Genomic DNA, 17,153 nt, shown 5'->3' on the forward strand with positions numbered 1-17,153 from the left:
TTTTTCTTTCATAAGTACAAAAAAATGTGGTTGACCAGTTCTTTGCGTCCTTGCGCACTGATATATTCATGACAGCGAGATCATTATCTTGAGAGGGATATACGGTGAGATTATCACTCACCATTTTGACTCTAAATTTAGGCAGTTCCAAAGAAAGTAGTAATACTACTAATTAAATTATTTGTTCCTAGTACCTTTTCTGAAGTTGAAAACGTATTAACTCTACGCAGTCATCTACGCAAGCCACGTACTAAACCCGTAGACATGAGACCGATTTGTAAACGAATTTGTGCCGTGTAAGTCAGAGTGAGCCGTGAGCCGCAAACAACTTGACACGAAAAAGGTCCCGATCCTTTCCCTGCCCCTGGCAACCTCCATCTGGAGAATCCAGCGACAGCCGGTTAATTAGTTATCGGTTTGTTTCCTGGAAGATTCGGGCCACATCGATCGCTTGCGCAATCAGGATTAGAATATCTTTTGCAGATAAGTTCTTAGGGTCAATGATCTTATAATAGTATAAGTGATGCCTGATGCGTGCGTCCAAGTGAAAGCTCAGTTGTCGTCATCCTTCGGTTGGCAGTACTGATACGATATGTCATATGGGATTTGTACGAATTTCAGCGAGCAAATATGATCGAATTGCCTTTCCAAACACTGATTTTGGTGGCAAGGAAACAGAGGGATAAAGCAGCTAGTTGTACTGAGAAGAAAGATTAAGCATGCATGGCATGGACATGGTGCTTTACACTTTACAGCCTCGTCCAAGTTGGTAACCCGGCCAACAGGCTCGGCTCGTCCTAAACAAATAACTAGTTTATCATCATCATCCAAGTGATCGGCACCACAGGAAAAGTTAGTAGCTAGCTCAACAAATTTCCGCTTTGCCAACATGGGACACACCACCCCAAAACGCAAGGAACGCATGCATATATTTCTCTCATGTGCCACGCCTCTATAGCTTAATTTATTTACTTGTTTGAGAAAAAGCTTCTACTAGCATGCTGACCACACTGTGCATGCAAACTTTTTTTAGCCTAAAAAAAGAGCATTCGCAGCACACACACCTCAATCCAATTTAGAACACTGAAATCTTGTTGAATCATACGACTGTCCAAATGGATTTCTGCAAATCCCCACGAAATACAAACGGATCTCAACGAGCGATTGCTTCAGGGAAATCTACTGTTAATCTTAGCAGGAGATAAAAAAAATATTGGCCGAGGAGATACGCGGAATAATTATTAATTAATTTGCGCTCCAAAACGAAAGAGTATATACCAAACCAACGCAGGAAACGCCGGGATCCGGCCCGCGAAAATCGCGGGCGCCGGCGCGGCGGGCCCACCCGTCAGCCCCGGTGGCAGGCAGTCCGGCAGGGCAGATCGGGTGGTGGGGCTCGTTCCGTTGGAGCGGGCCCCGCGCCGGGCATCTCTCCGCCCTCGCTTGACCCGTCCGATCCTACTCTCCCACCCCATCCGACGGCCCGGATCGGATCCGACGTGGGTCGCACGCCCCCGCCCCCGCCACGGCCGCCTTCCTTCCTCTTCCCCGGTCTCTGTTGCGTTGCCCTTCGGTTCAAGCTTCTCCCGTTCGCCGTTCTGTGCTCTTCTCTTCTCTTCTCTCTCTCTCTCTCTGCCCCCGTCTCTCTCCGTGTGCGTGTGTGGTTTCTCGGCATCTATATATAAGAACTCCACTGGTTCTTCTCACCCCTGGCTCCCTCCCTCCCTCCCTCGCTCTCCCTCGAGGAAATTAATCCGGTCTCCGTCCCGGCCTGGTTCATTGGAGGGGAGCCCCAACAGGGGAAGGCGGGCTGCACAAGGAAAGGTTGGTTGCCTCTCGCCTGCCCGTATCTTCTTCCTCCTCCCGTAATCCGCTCGTACGCTGCGTTCGATCGTGTGATCCTCCATCCCTGGTTTTTGTTCCTGTACGTATGTGCGTGTTCATCCATCTCTTGGATTCATTCAGGAATCAGGAGGGCCGGCAGGAGAAGGCGATCGAACGGACTATTAGATTAAATCTCCCTCTCTTTCCGTTCCATTTTGTTTGATGTTGGTCAACCTTGGATTCGACTCTCGTCTCCTGTGATTGTAATTGAGGCGCCATGGAAGGGAGGTTCTGTTCTGTTCCTGATTGATTTCTTCCTCTCCCTCCCCGCCTGCTCCTCCAGCCGGTTGCTTTGCTTGGATGCTCTGGAACCCAACGATTTCCTACCTTCTTTTTTTAATACTTCCCCTTCGGACGGACCAAGGCCGGCGTCGATACTGTTTCAACTATCCGGCGGTAGGGGGGTGCCATGCCACCAAGGGTTGTGTTTTGTGTAGGCCGTACGCGTCAACTGCCTCCGCTTTCGTCCGATTCCCGAAAGGAGGGGTGGAACCACTACACCTTTCGGTTAAGATACAGTAGCACCAGTACCGCCACCACCACCTCTCTGTGACGTGCTAGGCTGGGTATTAACGATTTGACCTCACACAAAAACCGATACTACTACTAGCTGTGATTCAGGATAAAAAGAGAAGGAGATGGTTTTAACGTGAAGGCAGCGCGTTGCAGTTAATATCTTCATCCTTTTTCCTTCTTCTTCTTCTTCTTCTTTTGAATGAACTGTTAACATCTTCATTTGGTCGAGGCAGAAGGAAGGTGGTTTGCTTGCCTTAGGGTGAAAAGTCGCCTTGGTACGGTGAAAACACACCTGCCTTTGAAAACCAGGTGGCACCTAGCCAATACAGCTGCTTATATGTTCTCATGTACTAGTACTAAATGTTTGCCTGCCTAAGAAATTTCTGTTATAGGCAGGCCTACATGGAGGGAGGGCCACCACGCCTAACTGAAACAACCAATTTTGTTAGTCATACTATTATAGTACGTGTTGATGTTGGTGCCGTACGTTTTTCAGTTATTAGCCCTATGGCTAAATCTTTGGCAGCTTTGCTGCTGTGTCGTACGGACAGTTTCCGTGTCATCTCTCGTTGCACATGAGACTTGACAGTGTCATGGAGTAGGACACTTCACCGTTCCTATATGTTCAGAATCTTTCTTTTTTAGGTGAAGAATCGGCTCAGCTGACAGTTGAATCGTGGCCTGATTGATTTAATCTGTCCTAACAAACATATCTGATTTTCAGTCTCAGGTGATCGTCTAATTGATTAGCATGGACGAACACATGGGGCGACGGACGGTCGGCGGCCTCCTCTTCACCAAGGGGGGCTCCATCCTTCTCTTCAGGGAGGACAGCTCCCGCCGCAAGGCCGGCGCTTGCTGCTCGCGCAATGGCTGCAACGGCACCCGGCATTCGGCAGACAAAGGCCGGCCAATGCACAGCCACAGGGAAGCAGCATCCGCAGCAGCCAAGGAAGCAGCACCGACCCCCAGGAGATCACAGCCTATCAGGAAGTCTCCACAGGGAAGCAGCAATCCAGCAGAGCCCTGTAGCGAAACCGACAACGGGACAGGAGAGGCGGCGGCTCCCGGTGCCGGGCGTGACCTGCTGGCACGCCTCAAGGACAGGGTGAACGCGTCGAGGAAGCGGTCGCTGGCCAGGGAGATGAGCAGCCCGTCGTCATCGTCCGGTGGATTCAGTGCCAGTTCTTCTGGCGGTGGCGCCACCCGGTCATCAGCGGTGTCGAAGCCCACGCGCCGTGCTGTGTCCCGGATAAGGAAGGCAGACGAAGGCGAAAACGCAGGAGGTGGTCGCAGGGCGCCTAGGAGGGACACCGGTGGCGGCGATGCCAGGGGGAATTCAGGTGACCCAGTGATGGTTGGGCAGAGGGCAGCAAGGGAGCAGGCGCCTACCGAAGGGTTCATCTCTGGGTTCCTGGCCAGGTACAGGGGTAGTCTCCAGGGAGGGTCGTCTCTTCAGGACGGCACCGAGGACTCCAGCGGGTACTGGCGCTTCGACGTCGAGGGCAGCGAAGAGGTAATGGCACACTCTGTCACTCACTGCATCATGATTCCTGATCATGCCAAAAACTTGGAGAATTTTACAAACAATGTATCTGAACCATGTAATCATGCTGCAGATGGAGAATTACTTCATGCTCAGCGACCGGCACCGGGCGATGAGGATGGACATCGACGGCATGTCCTACGAGGTATGATCATGATCACCTGTTCTCCATCCTAAATTTCCTCTTGGTGGCACATTTGGGATGCATTGTTTCTGCCTGTTTTTCGGATCATCATCTGACACTTGATTCTGCAGGAATTGCTGGCGTTGGGTGACCGGATCGGCACGGTGAACACGGGGCTTTCCGAGGACGCGTTGTACAAGTGCCTGAAACGAAGCTTGTACACGCCCACAGCCCCAGAGACCCACCAAGACTGCGACAGAAAATGCAGCATATGCCAGGTAAAGTTCATATATATGCAGAGTTTCAGTATCACTGCTGCTAAGCTAAATTTTCAGGATTCGTGTGTGATCTGACGCATGTGATGTAATTTTGTTTCCAGGAGGAGTACTCTGGTGGTGAGGAGGTGGGGAACATGGCGTGTAAGCACTACTACCACATCACCTGCATACAGCACTGGCTCCGGCAGAAGAACTGGTGCCCCATCTGCAAATCCATCGCCGCCAAGACCGTCTAGCACTAGCACTAGCAGCCTCTGCTTGTTTAGTGTATAAACAGATTCTCCCGAAATGTCTAGACACAAGATTTGTATTCTTTTTTCCATTCTCTAGAATGAAACATTTGTTTGTGCCTTCAAGACTTCTTGTCTTCCTTCAGTTCACAAGGTTCAGTGAACAATGAAAAAGGGAACAGGAAATAAACTCTTGGTTAGATGGTGGGGAATTTCACTTGCTCAGTGGTTTCTCTTGTCAATATTCAGTGCGTGCTCTTGGTTTGTGATGTATATACATGCCCACTTTTTTAGTCAGTAAATCTCTTCAAAGGGTATCGGGTGGTTAATAACGAGTATTTGTATTTGTCAACTCATACAGTCAGACTTTAAAAAAAAATGACAAATACTATTTATTTTAGTTTACGAACACCCCGGTCTGATCTTATGTTGGAACCCTAGTGGGCAGGAGAAGATAGGCACGAACCCTAGGATTGAACTCGGGTGGGCAAGCTATTCTTCTTGCCGTGTACGCTCACAGACTATACATACATTATCCTATCCACACACACACACACAAGCTGCTATCAGTTTCGAAATAAAATGTGTAAAGTGGTTGGAGACGTACACAAACCTCATCCATACGAATACAGACGTTGACGGGGAAGATGTCTACTTGCGAGAGACGCCTTTGTGTTCCCTTCTCCCCTCTTTATTTGGAGGTTCCTGTCATGTTTGACGAGCGACTGGATCAGATCACACGATATATATGCGGGCAAATGGGGTGGGAGCAGTTGCAACTTGGCGGGGAATCTCTCCTTTCTCTACGACAATGGCTCCTCTTTCCATAAGAACCTCAGGTCACTAGGATTTAGACAGCAGCCGACGTGCGCCTCGAATCCTACGTCTCCGAAATCACATCATTTTTTCCTCTCCTTGAAACGCAGAATAATATGATCGCGCAGACTGAACGGATTCTGAAGAGTATAAGTAAATCGACAAGGAAATGACAGAATCCCCTTGTTATTAAGGTTTAGAACACACTTGCATAATGCATTACCAGCAGCACATGATAAATTGTGCTCCTTAACTTATCTCACACCAGGAAGTTCCTAAAGATAGCATATGTACAGATCTTAGAGGAGTACAGACAATAGTCTGATAACAATTGGTAGTAGATTTCCTAGCCCGATGCAGAAGTACAACAAATCACCCATTGTCCAGGGCTAGGAGGCGACCCTAAACTACGGAATGCTATTATTCGCTTCTTTTTTGCTGCAACTGAACACTGAGCTGAGCGCACCGAAGACAGATTTCGAGATAGAGCCACTCAGGCTGTTTCGTTATTCCGGTGCTCGCCTCCTCCATCTATACATGAAGAAATAAACATATGTAGGTGGAGACGATGAGGAGATGAAAGCCCGCAACTCCACATAGCATCAACACCAGACAGACAAAGCACCAGGTAATATAAAGTGCCCTGAAGTGTTCCTGGAGAAATCGATGAGCCAGAAGTTAAAAAACAGAAGCAGCAGCCATGCCGATCACATCAGAAATGCCTATCTAGAACTACTCAGTTGTTGTTGTTGTTGTTGTTGTTGTTGTTGTTGTCGTTACTACTACTACTACTACTACTATTATTATTATTATTATTATTATTATTATTATTATTATTGTTATTATTATTATTATTATTACTGCTATTATTACTATTACTATTATCATCATCATCATTATTATTGTTATTATTATTACTGTTGTTGTTGACAGCTACTCACATACTATGGATACACCAACTCTTGGCGATGATCACCATGCAGTGTGTATGGAAATTTTCCCAGACTTTGTAACCCATTTTGGTGGCTGGAGATTCGCCTGGCTCATCAGTATAATGGAATTGTCACGCTCCCATCTAAATGAACTCACTGCGCTTACTGCAAACGCGTTTTGATGGTTTACGCTGTAGGCTGTAGCCCCTCTCACCCCAAACACTAAAAATCACCATGCATTTCGGAGCATGGGTATGGCAAGAAAAAGGGCCTCAAAGACATAACCCTAGTGTTGAAATCAAAACTTAACTGGTTTTTTAGTCTATAACACAAACCTTTAGGCATCAACACATTCCTAAACTAAATATTCCAAGAACACAAATAGATTGGATTGCAAATGATGCAGAACTCCATACAGTTACGGCAGCATTATTAAGGAATGCATTTCCAACTTTCCAAATAGCCACCCAAACAGTTACAAACCTAGGGTTAAACATTACCTGTACGAGATGCACCAAGTGAGGATTTTCAACCATGAAGAACCTTGTCTGGATCTAACTGGCCACTATAGTAACTGGAAGGAACAGCTGAGAGCTCCAACCTTCCTTTCCACTCTTCACCAGGCTTCAAGGTAATGGGCTTCTCCACAGCTGCAGGTTCCACACACAACATGTGCTTATATTCTTCATCACCAAAATCAAGAATGGTTTTTGACCTCCTCTCCCATGGGTTCCATACAACTACAAAGGGCAAAATGATAACAGAAGTATGAATTTTGTAGCAAGGAAAATAAGAATTGACACAGATAGGTACAGTATTCACTACTACCAAAATGGCTTACCAGCATCTGGAAGACCATCTTTCCTGAGCACAAATGTTCTTTTCTTCTCATGATCAATAATTGCAATTTTTGGTGGTGTGTCCAGATATACTTTATCAATCTTCACAGCAAAGTTTACGAGTCAGCAGCTGAGCTTCATATAATCATATGTAGCATTTAAGTGGCTTACTTACCTCTGATTCAAACACAAGAGCATCCCCCTGCTCCGTGAATCGCTCTTTTCCCTTCAGGTTGTCAAAGTAGTCCATTGTTTCCAGCCCTTCAATACGTACTTCGCTAAGGAATTTTGCAGTTTCAGTAAGCACATAATAAAGTTTTGAATTATGATGCATTGGAACAGGGAAGCTACAAAAAGTAAAACTAAAATTGCTCAATGTTATCACCAAATTGTGCTTGGGAAATCATCACTAGTTTTTACTCACAGCAGCAACTGTTTTTGCACTGAGATTAGTCTTGTGCATTCGGTTAATTCAGTCAGTTCGGTTTCGTAAATACATTACAGTTTCAGTAAATACCAAATCATTTTGGTATGGTTTTGGTAAATACCAGACTAACCAAAGTTGACCAGAATTTAAGAATAAAGACACCATATTTTACTTCTGTTCGTATGTCTGAATATTTCAAACTTGTTATGCGCAATGCGGATTGAATAGTCAACGCCCAGATAGTCAGATTGATCAGCATTGCCAAGTGATTAAGTGGCGAAGTGTAGACCATGTCGCCAATCAGTCCATAACACACACGCAATAACCTACAGGCTAGGCTAGAGGCTGCAGTGGTACCGTGCAGCGTGCATTACACAAGCTGGCAAGTCCAAGTTGATTAGCTACAGCGTAGAATCCTTACTAGTTTAATAATAGTAATAATTAAGGGTACAAGTCCAATCTGCTGACTGCTGCTATGGTGCTGCCACATGGTCCATGTGTGCCACAGAAGGGTGGAAAACGGAAGCGAGACACTTCTGTGGGCCTGGAACTTTGGTTTTCAGTATCTACCAATTCCTCCGAACTAACCAAGGGTAAAACGGTACCGGATATTGATACTGTACCAAAAAACCTAAAAGCGCAAAAACCTGGTTCAGTTCAGTTTTAATATGCACTGTCCTAACTGAGATAAGCACTCTGCGTTACAGAATTATCAATGGGCAAACTCAAGCAAAACTTTAGAAACCCTGTTCCACAGTGTCCACTATCTAAGCATGAGGATGCAGTATTCTAACAAGCCAGGATAGGTAACAATTTTGCCCTTATCCATTGACTCAATCCCAACAAGAGGAAACAACTTAACACCCAAGCATACGTTTATTTATCTGCAATAATTTAATAATTACTTGAATATGTTCACCAGCAGAGGAAAAAGGAAGAACCTGAACCATGTTTTCTCTACTGTCATACTGCTGGCACTAACCAATAAAAGCAAGACCAATATTTTGAAAAGTTGTCCATATGCCGGCACTAACAATAAGAGAATCAGAATTAGAGCAGCAGAGTTTCGCATCTGCTCCAAGAAAATGTGCTGAATTTACCAGCCTTGGTTTAATACAAGCACCGCAACTATCACATACATGAGCCTGTACCATGGTATTAACAATATGAAACCAGGGTAGAAAACCAGCATATTTGTACATCTGCTCCATTTTTTAACGAAACTACTGGTCTTAGACTCTTGGTAGTTGGCTTAGTACCAATGACACAAATACCATGTATGTAAGCCTCTTGAAAGGTGGATCGGTGTCTGGTGGTGCACCATTGCCAAGTAAACCCAAGCACATATACCACTGGATGTCTGGACAGCTTTACACTAACACGATTTCACTGTTGCAATTCTAAACCCTTGGAGAAGTTTGAGCTTGAAATATCCAGGGAGGGAAAAAACTGAGGAAAGGGAGGAAAAGAAATTGCAAAGCATAGACGCACCTTATGTCAGACACGGAGAAGTATGTATGATATGCAAATGTAAATGAGAAAGGCTTTCCATCAGTGTTGGTGTTTCTAATTCGAGAAGTGAGAAACAAATCTCCTTTGGGTCCAAGAGCAACTCTTAACCGGAATTCGAATCTGTAAGTCATAATTTGTCCAAAACATGAGGAGCAGAATCAGAATTGGCGACATGAAGAAATGGAAGGAAACATGATCTCTGGATGGTTGATCACGGACCTGTGAGGCCAGATCTTGAGATCTTCTTCAGAAGGCTTCAGAATGAGATCTGCATAAGTTTTAATACCGCTGTTTACTGGGAGCGGTGGAGGATTATCATCAACGAGCCATAGCCGGTTCCTTGCAAATCCATGTTTTTCAAGATTTCCATGTGTTCCAAACTGCATTTATATAGTTCATTTGGATGACCAGAGAAGGCAAAACATTACAATGAATTTATGGAAGTAAATATTGATGAAGCTGTCATACCTGGGGGAAGCAGATGGGTATGCCACCACGAATTGCTCCTGGAGACTTGAAAATTGCCTGAAAGGGATTGTATTTTGAAAATACAGTTCACAGATGCTATAATTACTGCAGTAACACGTAGATAATCAAAATATTAAGTAATATGTGCCAGTATTACAGTGTGAAACTTCATAACTAAATGGGGTTAAACTTCCAATGGTGCAAAACATATGCAACATGTAACATGGCCAGAATTGCCAATACAGGCCAAGATGAGGCAGTTGTTTGTGGTCATGCTCAAAGGGACACTTGATCAGAACGTGTTAGGCTTGTGGTCAAATGGGGACAAACAACAAAATTAATTAGTGGGACAAGGATGACAGGGATGTGTCAATGCATCCTATAGAAGTTTATCGATACAACAAAGTAATGACTTGGCAATGAGGTCATCCATGACCTCATGAATGGCTCTGTACCTTGCTGCTTACAAAAAGTAACTCATCCCCCTGCTCATTCTTCCAAGAGGTAACTTGCCCTCCATATAGACGGACCTAGCAAAAGACAAGACAATTGATTAGCAAGACTGGTCTGCGTCTAAAAAGGTGATGATAATTGGCAATAATACACGTAGGGACCAGGCCATAAATATTTATTTTGCAGCACGGATAATTCTTGAGATTTGGCAGTGCAAGGGTGGAAAGGTTAGGCAGCAATAATGCAGGAGAATTCAAAATGGGTGATCTGAATCCTACTCGTATGCACGCATGACACCAAACAGAAGTTTAGAACATTTTTTGCCTGACAAACTTTAAGTACTGCCATGACAAGAGTAAAAAGAAGGATTAACCCAAACATCTGGGTAAAATGCTAACCAGGGCACAACTCATCCATCTAACAAGGGCACTGCCGTCATTGTAACAATAGCTCCACAGACCACAAACATGTTTTCGTTGCCAGTTGGCACTGATATACTTATAAATGGCATATGGTGGAATTTTAATGCAATCGAATCTCACCTTCTTCGATCTTACAGTTCTCAATAAGCCACAAGAAATTAGATGCCTTAGGTAAGACTACTGGAGTTTTGTTTGCTAGTCCCTCCATTCCAATAATGCATGACCGGGAAACAGAGCAATACATACTCAAGTTCATCTTGTAATTCTAAAGTTGTCTTTAGCATAGCTAAGTTCACAAGTTGAAACACACCTCCAATAGCTCATCAGTCCAGCAGGACCCTGTCATGCTAAGCAGCTGGCAGAAGGTGACAAGTGCACCGAAAGTAACACATCGATCAAAGTTAAATTTGGTATGCAGGTGACTCGATCGGCCTAACACGCCAGAACCACAATCAGGAACCCACTGCCCTGTGGGTGGTTCCCACAACTTGTCATTAAAAAAGGAGGATTGGTAGGATAGCACCTCCCCCTAAAAAAGGGCCATCAGACGCATATGGGACCAAACGCCAGCGGACAGGGGATTAGCCATCCGATCCTGGAAACATTAGGGGGGTAAACCTACCTAGTCCCTGGCTCTCGCTTTCGAGCGGTAGCATAGTCGGTGCGTCTTTTCCGCTGGGTCCCCGAACATGATGATAAAGAATTAAAGATGATTGTCTGCGTAAAACTTGTGTCCTATCGGTTATCACCATCACATCTTACCCAGTCCAGCTACCAAGCTGTGAATGCTACAGTGACGTATGGCCGCAGCCGCGTCTCTTGGCTTTGATTTTTCACAGGATTTGCGCACACGCACACACAAAAGTATTTTGGTTTGAGCCAACTCGCGAAATCTGATTGCAACCGCGCTCCCGGGCGATTAAACCGCGTTTGACTGACGGGAGGACGGCGAAATGGCACCGCGAATTCCTCTGATCAAAAGGGGAAAGATTAAAAAGAGACGCTAAGAATTAAACCCTATCGGAGCGCGGTACGACATAATGCGCCTCGATTTGACGGGCCAGCCGAACCACGAAATCCGCCCGAAAATCGCGCGCCCCGAATCCTTGTGATTCTGAAACCGGCGCCCTGAACGCGCGCGCGTCGGTGAACACCGCAGCGGATCCGCGGTGAATGCGCCCCGAATCTGCCGGGAGCGGGAGGGGAGAGGCGGCCGCGTACCTCGGCGGTGAACCCGCGGGGGTCGCGGAGCACGATCTTGTCGAGGCCAGAGGGGCCCTTGGCGCGCTCCAGGAGCGGCGGCTGCAGCTTGGGCGACTTGGGCGTCGGGGGCGGCGAGGACGCGCCGGCCATTCCCCACCACCGGCTCGCCTCCCGCGCCTTCCTTTTCCTTTCCTTTCCCCCTGGTGGAGAGAGAGAGGGAGAGAGCGCGAGTGGAAGGGGATGGAGATAGTGGAGTGTGGAGAAGAGAGAGAGGAATCCAAAGCGTGACGGCGAGTATTTATAGCCGGAGCGAGGAGGAAGAAGAAGAAGAAGAGAGTGGGTTTGTTCTAGTGGTGTGGTGTGGTGTGGCCTGGCCTGGCCGTGTGGGTCGCGTGGCTGACTGGGCTCGTGGGCGGCTACAGGAGCGCGTGCGTCATCGGCTTTGCTGGCGCGTCCGGTCAAGCCTCGGTGTTTGTCCATGTATTTGTACTGGCGCGAGCAAGGTTTCTCCATGGATGGATGTTTATGGTCGCCGTCGCCAACTGAATTATAGCCTGTTTGGAACCAAGGAATCCAAAGGCAGCAGAAAGCATAGAAACATGCTAAGAGATTGACACTCTTGTCTCATGGATCGTGCAGAAAATGAAAATGCATGAGTTGTACTAGTAAATTATGACCAGTAGTGTCAAGTCTAGGGCTTAAATTCTGATATCACCACTACGATTAAACTTGTGCAGTAATTTTTAAGTCGTCTTTCTCACTCCGACAGGCAACATGCTTTAGAGCATATACACCCGGACTTGGCAAATTCGGCCCCTCAAGCGGGCACTGACTGGTCACCCCTCAAATGTAATCCATATCTGGACACCTCAATTATCATATCTCAAATCCATAGAAACTCATGCGACTACGTCGATGCACACACATCGTCCGGCTACTCCATCACTACTAATTAAACATGTCATCGGACTAACAATTTATTTTTTTTCGAAACGGACTAACAAAATTTGGCATGTTTGGCTATGGTGGAGTTCATCCACGGCTACCCTTGCCCTTCCCAGTGCCCTTGTCGTCCTTCTCGCGGAAGTACCGGTCCAAGACGCAGTACAGATCGAGCCAGATCTACCCCATATCCAACATGGCGGACGTGCCCGGGCGCCCCCATATCCGCCCCATATTTGGGCTGGATATGAGGGGTGTCGGTCAGTCCGGACGTTTGAGGACCGTTTGTGGCGCCCGTCTGGGTCAAAATTTTGTGACCGGACAGTGACCAGGCGGGCCAACCGGCGTATGAAGCGGGTTTGAGACGTCCGGTTGTAGATGCTCTTAGTTGCCTGGGTGCATGCTAACCCCAAGCTCAACCTCAACCTTACCAATAGACTCTCTGAAAGTGCTAGTTATCGACTAGGGGGGGTGAATAGGCGATTTTTATGAAAGTCTTCAAAACATGAGACTTTCGAAGACAAGCACTAGAAATGAGCCTATTGATATGCAGCGGAAGGTAGACTACACTAGGCAAGCCATAGTCAAGTATTCAATGAAGTGAAAGTACGAAGACTAATAGCAGCTAGGTAGTAAAGATCAGGACGGAAGATAGTATGAAGCCAATCAACGATGGAAGTCACACAGTGAAGTCAAACAGGTAATGCAAGCAGGCAATGACTTCACGAAGACAGACTGTAAGTATAGAGAGGGGGAGGATAGAACCAGACACTTGATGAAGACAAAGGATTTGTTGGACCAGTTCCAGTTGCTGTGACAACTGTACATCTGGTTAGGGAGGCTGAGATTCAACTCAGAAGACCGCGTCTTCACCTTATTCCCCTTGAGCTAAGGAAACCCAGTCCTCGCCCAATCACTCTGGTAAGTCTTCAAGGTAGACTTCCAAACCTTCACAGACTTCGTTCACCGGCGATCCACAATGACTCTTGGATGCTCAGAACGCGACGCCTAACCGGCTGGAGGATTCACAGTCCTCAAGTGTAACAAGTCTTCAGGTCACGCAGACAGAAAGACTTCAGTGATGCCTAACACTCTTTGGCTCTGGGTGTTTGGGCTTAGTCCTCGCAAGGATTACTCTCTCTCAAAAGCTTCGGAGGTGGGTTGCTCTCAAACGACAAAAGCCGTGCACTAACTCTGAGCAGCCACAATTTATGGTGTAGGAGGTGGGCTATTTATAGCCACTAGGCAACCCGACCTGATTTGTCCGAAATGACCCTGGGTCACTAAGGAACTGACACGTGTTCCAACGGTCAGATTTCAAACACACGCGGCAGCTTGACTTGGACTACAAGTAAAGCTGACTCATCCAGCTCTGGATAAGATTTGCTCTCATTGTCTTCACTCGAAGACATAGGATTTGGTTGAGCATCACTTCAGTCACTCTGACTTTGTTCGCTGGGACCCCACTTAACAGTACGGTGGTTCCTACGACTCAACAAAGAAGAAAAGGAAACAAGGAAACAACTAAGTCTTCGCGCTCCATAGTCTTCACGCAATGCCTTCTCTTGTCATAGTCTTCAATGTGAATATCTTCACATACCACCATTGTCTTCAATGTCTTCATACATTTTTAGGGGTCATCTCCGGTAGGTAAACCGAATCAATGAGGGACTACTACCTGTGTTATCCTGCAATTCTCACAAACACATTAGTCCCTCAACCAGGTTTGTCGTCAATACTCCAAAACCAACTAGGGGTGGCACTAGATGCACTTACAATCTCCCCCTTTTTGGTGATTGATGACAAACTGGTTGAAGTTTTCAACGGGGATAAAAGTATGTGAAATTGTAAAGGATAAAGGTATTGTCTTCATAAGTAGCAAAAGGCTCCCCCTGAAGATGTGCACATAAGTAATTTGCTTTTGGAATGCAAATGCACATGGCAGGTTGTACTTGTGGAGATCCTCTTTAACTTATGAAGACAATTCATCATGCATGATTTGATAAAACGAAGATAATGACATGCATAATGAAAAATGGACGTCTGCAATATGACTTCGTGCGGGATTTATCATCGCACATGCGGAATTTATCATCGCACATGCGGAATTTATCATCGCATCACAGAATAGCAAACAAGTAGCAGACGACCATCAAGTTTAAGTGTTACAACTCAAAGAACCAAATGTATCAAAAGCGAGAGTTGTAAAAACTAGGCAAAATATAAAGCAACCGCCCATTTGGACCCGCTTGAAGACTATCAACTCATATGCTTCTCCCCCTTTTGTCAGTAAGGACCAAAAAGGTTTGAAGACATAGAGCCTCTACTCGTTCCCAGAAGGAGTAGGAGAAGATGCAGGGTCGGCGTCGGGGTTTGGCGGTGCAGAAGAACTTGGTGCAGTGTCGATACGTGCTAAAGTTTGAGGTGCTGAAGTAGCATCATCTTGATCATCGATCACTCTGGCATTCACCGTTGCAGCGGAGGAGGAATAATCAGAGTCTTCATGAGACGGAGTTCGATGCAAGACATCATTCCTTGGAGGAGTGGAGTCAAACTTGAATCTTTCAGTGAAGCCATCGTCTTGAAGATCTGCTTCAGCACTCAGCAATGTCAAACTCTTCCAGGACCTCCGACAGGTTTCATGTGTAACAAAGGCATTCTTGGTGGCAAGATTGCGAATGTGATTGACGTCCACCAAGAGGCTTTGCATCTGCCGCTTCAGCCAGTAGTGATGCTTATCCTGTTTCTGATGCAGGGCAACGAGAAGTTCTCGGTCATTGAGAACACGTGATCGTTTCCGAGGCCTTTGAGCAATAGTGCTTTCAGTGGCTTCAGTTTGAGCACGGTGAGGTAAGCGTGTGTTGCCAGCCAAAGGATAAACACGAGTGACTGCCTGGACTCCTTCAATGGGTTGCGTGAAGCTTTGGTGATCAGCATTGTGAAGACAAACAGCCTCCTTGGCAGGTTCTGGGTATATGGCTTCAACTGACATATCAACCTCTGGTAGAAAGATCAGATGGTTGCGAGCAGAGGGCTGATAGTTGACAGCTGAGTGTAGTTTAATGAGGCGCATGACCCACGGAGCGTAGAACTTCAGTCCAAAGAGATTAGAGCCTGATGCAGCCAACTACCTGATAAAGAAGTCTTGAGCATCGAAGCTGATGCCATTGAAGATATAAAAGACCAAAGTCTTCATTGCTCCTTCAAGTTTTGCTGCTGAAGAATGTCCTTTGACAGGCCATAGAGTCCGCCTGATAATATGATAAATAGTGCGGGGCAGATACTCGAGGTCTTCGATAAAGAACTCCTTTGGGTAATCAGTGTCATGGGGCAGAGGCTTCATCATGCTCAGCATTTGGCTCATGTTGGGCTCTGGCTTGTGGAAGATACTCTCCAAAGCATTGCGGTGAAGCTGACAACCAGGTTCATATAATTCTCCTGGAGTGAGCAGGCCGGTTAGCTCAATGATGTCAAAAGCTTTGGCTTCATGATGGACATTGCCTGTTGTAAGGGCATTTGTATCCCTTAGATGTTTTGGTGATTGATGACAATGCTTTTGTGGACTAATCGTGTGCATTGAGTTTTTCAGAGATTCATCCTTTGGCACGAGACGATTCCCTCCCCTCGGAGTTTGAAGCGAAGACGGTGTAGTACTTTTGAATTAGTCTGGTGGACTAGTTTCGTAGGGATCACCGTACTATCAAGAGGAGGTCCGCTTTGGAAAGGCTAGGGTGGAATCATCACGTACACTTCCTTTGCACACCCTCCGAGCCTTTCCGCTTCGATGATGAGCTCGTTCCCCTCTCTCAGTGTGCCCTCTCTGGTCCCAGCGGTAGTACCGCAGGCCGGAGCGGTAGTACCGCTTGGGTGCTACAAGCGGCAGTACCGCTCCACAGCGGTAGTACCGCTGTAGCCCCCAGCCATAGTACCGCTGCGGCTTCGTGCTAGTACCGCCTCGATTCGAGGGGTCTTTTCCGTGTCGGGTTTTACGGTACTAGCCGCGGCAGTGGGGACGGTAGTACCGCTCGTGTGCGGTAGTACCGCCCTGACCACCGCGGTAGTACCGCTCTGGGCCCAGCGGTAGTACCGCGAGGGGGAGCGGTAGTACCGCTGGCCAAGCGGTAGTACCGTTCTCTGCAGGGCTGAAGTGGGGGGTAACGGTTGGATTGCTTCCCCCACTATAAAAGGGGGTCTTCTTCCCCAAAGTTGACCCACCTCTTCCCCCAAAAGCTCCATTGTTGCTCCAAGCTCCATTTTCGCCCGATCTCTCTCCCTAGCCAATCAAACTTGTTGATTTGCTCGAGATTGGTTGAGAAGGCCCCGATCTACACTTCCACCAAGAGAAATTTGATTTCCCCCACTTATCCCTAGCGGATCTTGTTACTCTTGGGTGTTTGAGCACCCTAGACGGTTGAGGTCATCGCGGAGCCATAGTCCATTGTGGTGAAGCTATGTGGTGTTGTTGGGAGCCTCCAATTAAGTTGTGGAGATTGCCCCAAACTTGTTTGTAAAGGTTCGGTCGCCGCCTTCAAGGGCACCAATAGTGGAATCACGGCATCTC

The 17,153-nt window shown here is 46.8% G+C and overlaps 2 protein-coding genes across 3 annotated transcripts; one reads left to right on the plus strand and one right to left on the minus strand.

The window, feature by feature from the left end:
* Positions 1-1,473: 1,473 nt before the first annotated feature.
* LOC109782087 (uncharacterized) lies at positions 1,474-4,820 on the plus strand. 2 transcript variants are annotated; one of them, XM_020340670.3, is made up of 5 exons: positions 1,474-1,824; positions 3,125-3,916; positions 4,020-4,091; positions 4,202-4,348; positions 4,450-4,820. In XM_020340670.3, the coding sequence occupies exons 2-5, from the start codon at positions 3,152-3,154 to the stop codon at positions 4,582-4,584; spliced, it is 1,119 nt and encodes a 372-aa protein (XP_020196259.1). In that variant the 5' UTR covers positions 1,474-1,824; positions 3,125-3,151; the 3' UTR covers positions 4,585-4,820. The 2 variants fall into 2 exon arrangements, with proteins under 2 accessions (XP_020196259.1, XP_073365074.1); XM_073508973.1 differs by having other exon boundaries at positions 1,573-1,824; positions 1,966-3,916.
* A 744-nt stretch (positions 4,821-5,564) lies between these two features.
* LOC109782088 (putative glucose-6-phosphate 1-epimerase) lies at positions 5,565-12,105 on the minus strand. The gene is made up of 9 exons (XM_020340671.4): positions 11,669-12,105; positions 10,028-10,102; positions 9,573-9,629; positions 9,324-9,484; positions 9,084-9,224; positions 7,341-7,443; positions 7,168-7,267; positions 6,827-7,066; positions 5,565-6,048 (listed from the first exon to the last, which is right to left on the minus strand). The coding sequence occupies exons 1-8, from the start codon at positions 11,798-11,800 to the stop codon at positions 6,855-6,857; spliced, it is 981 nt and encodes a 326-aa protein (XP_020196260.1). The 5' UTR covers positions 11,801-12,105; the 3' UTR covers positions 5,565-6,048; positions 6,827-6,854.
* Positions 12,106-17,153: the final 5,048 nt, after the last annotated feature.

The sequence above is a fragment of the Aegilops tauschii genome, chromosome 2, assembly GCF_002575655.3.
Source record: "Aegilops tauschii subsp. strangulata cultivar AL8/78 chromosome 2, Aet v6.0, whole genome shotgun sequence".
Classification (NCBI taxonomy): Eukaryota; Viridiplantae; Streptophyta; class Magnoliopsida; order Poales; family Poaceae; genus Aegilops; species Aegilops tauschii.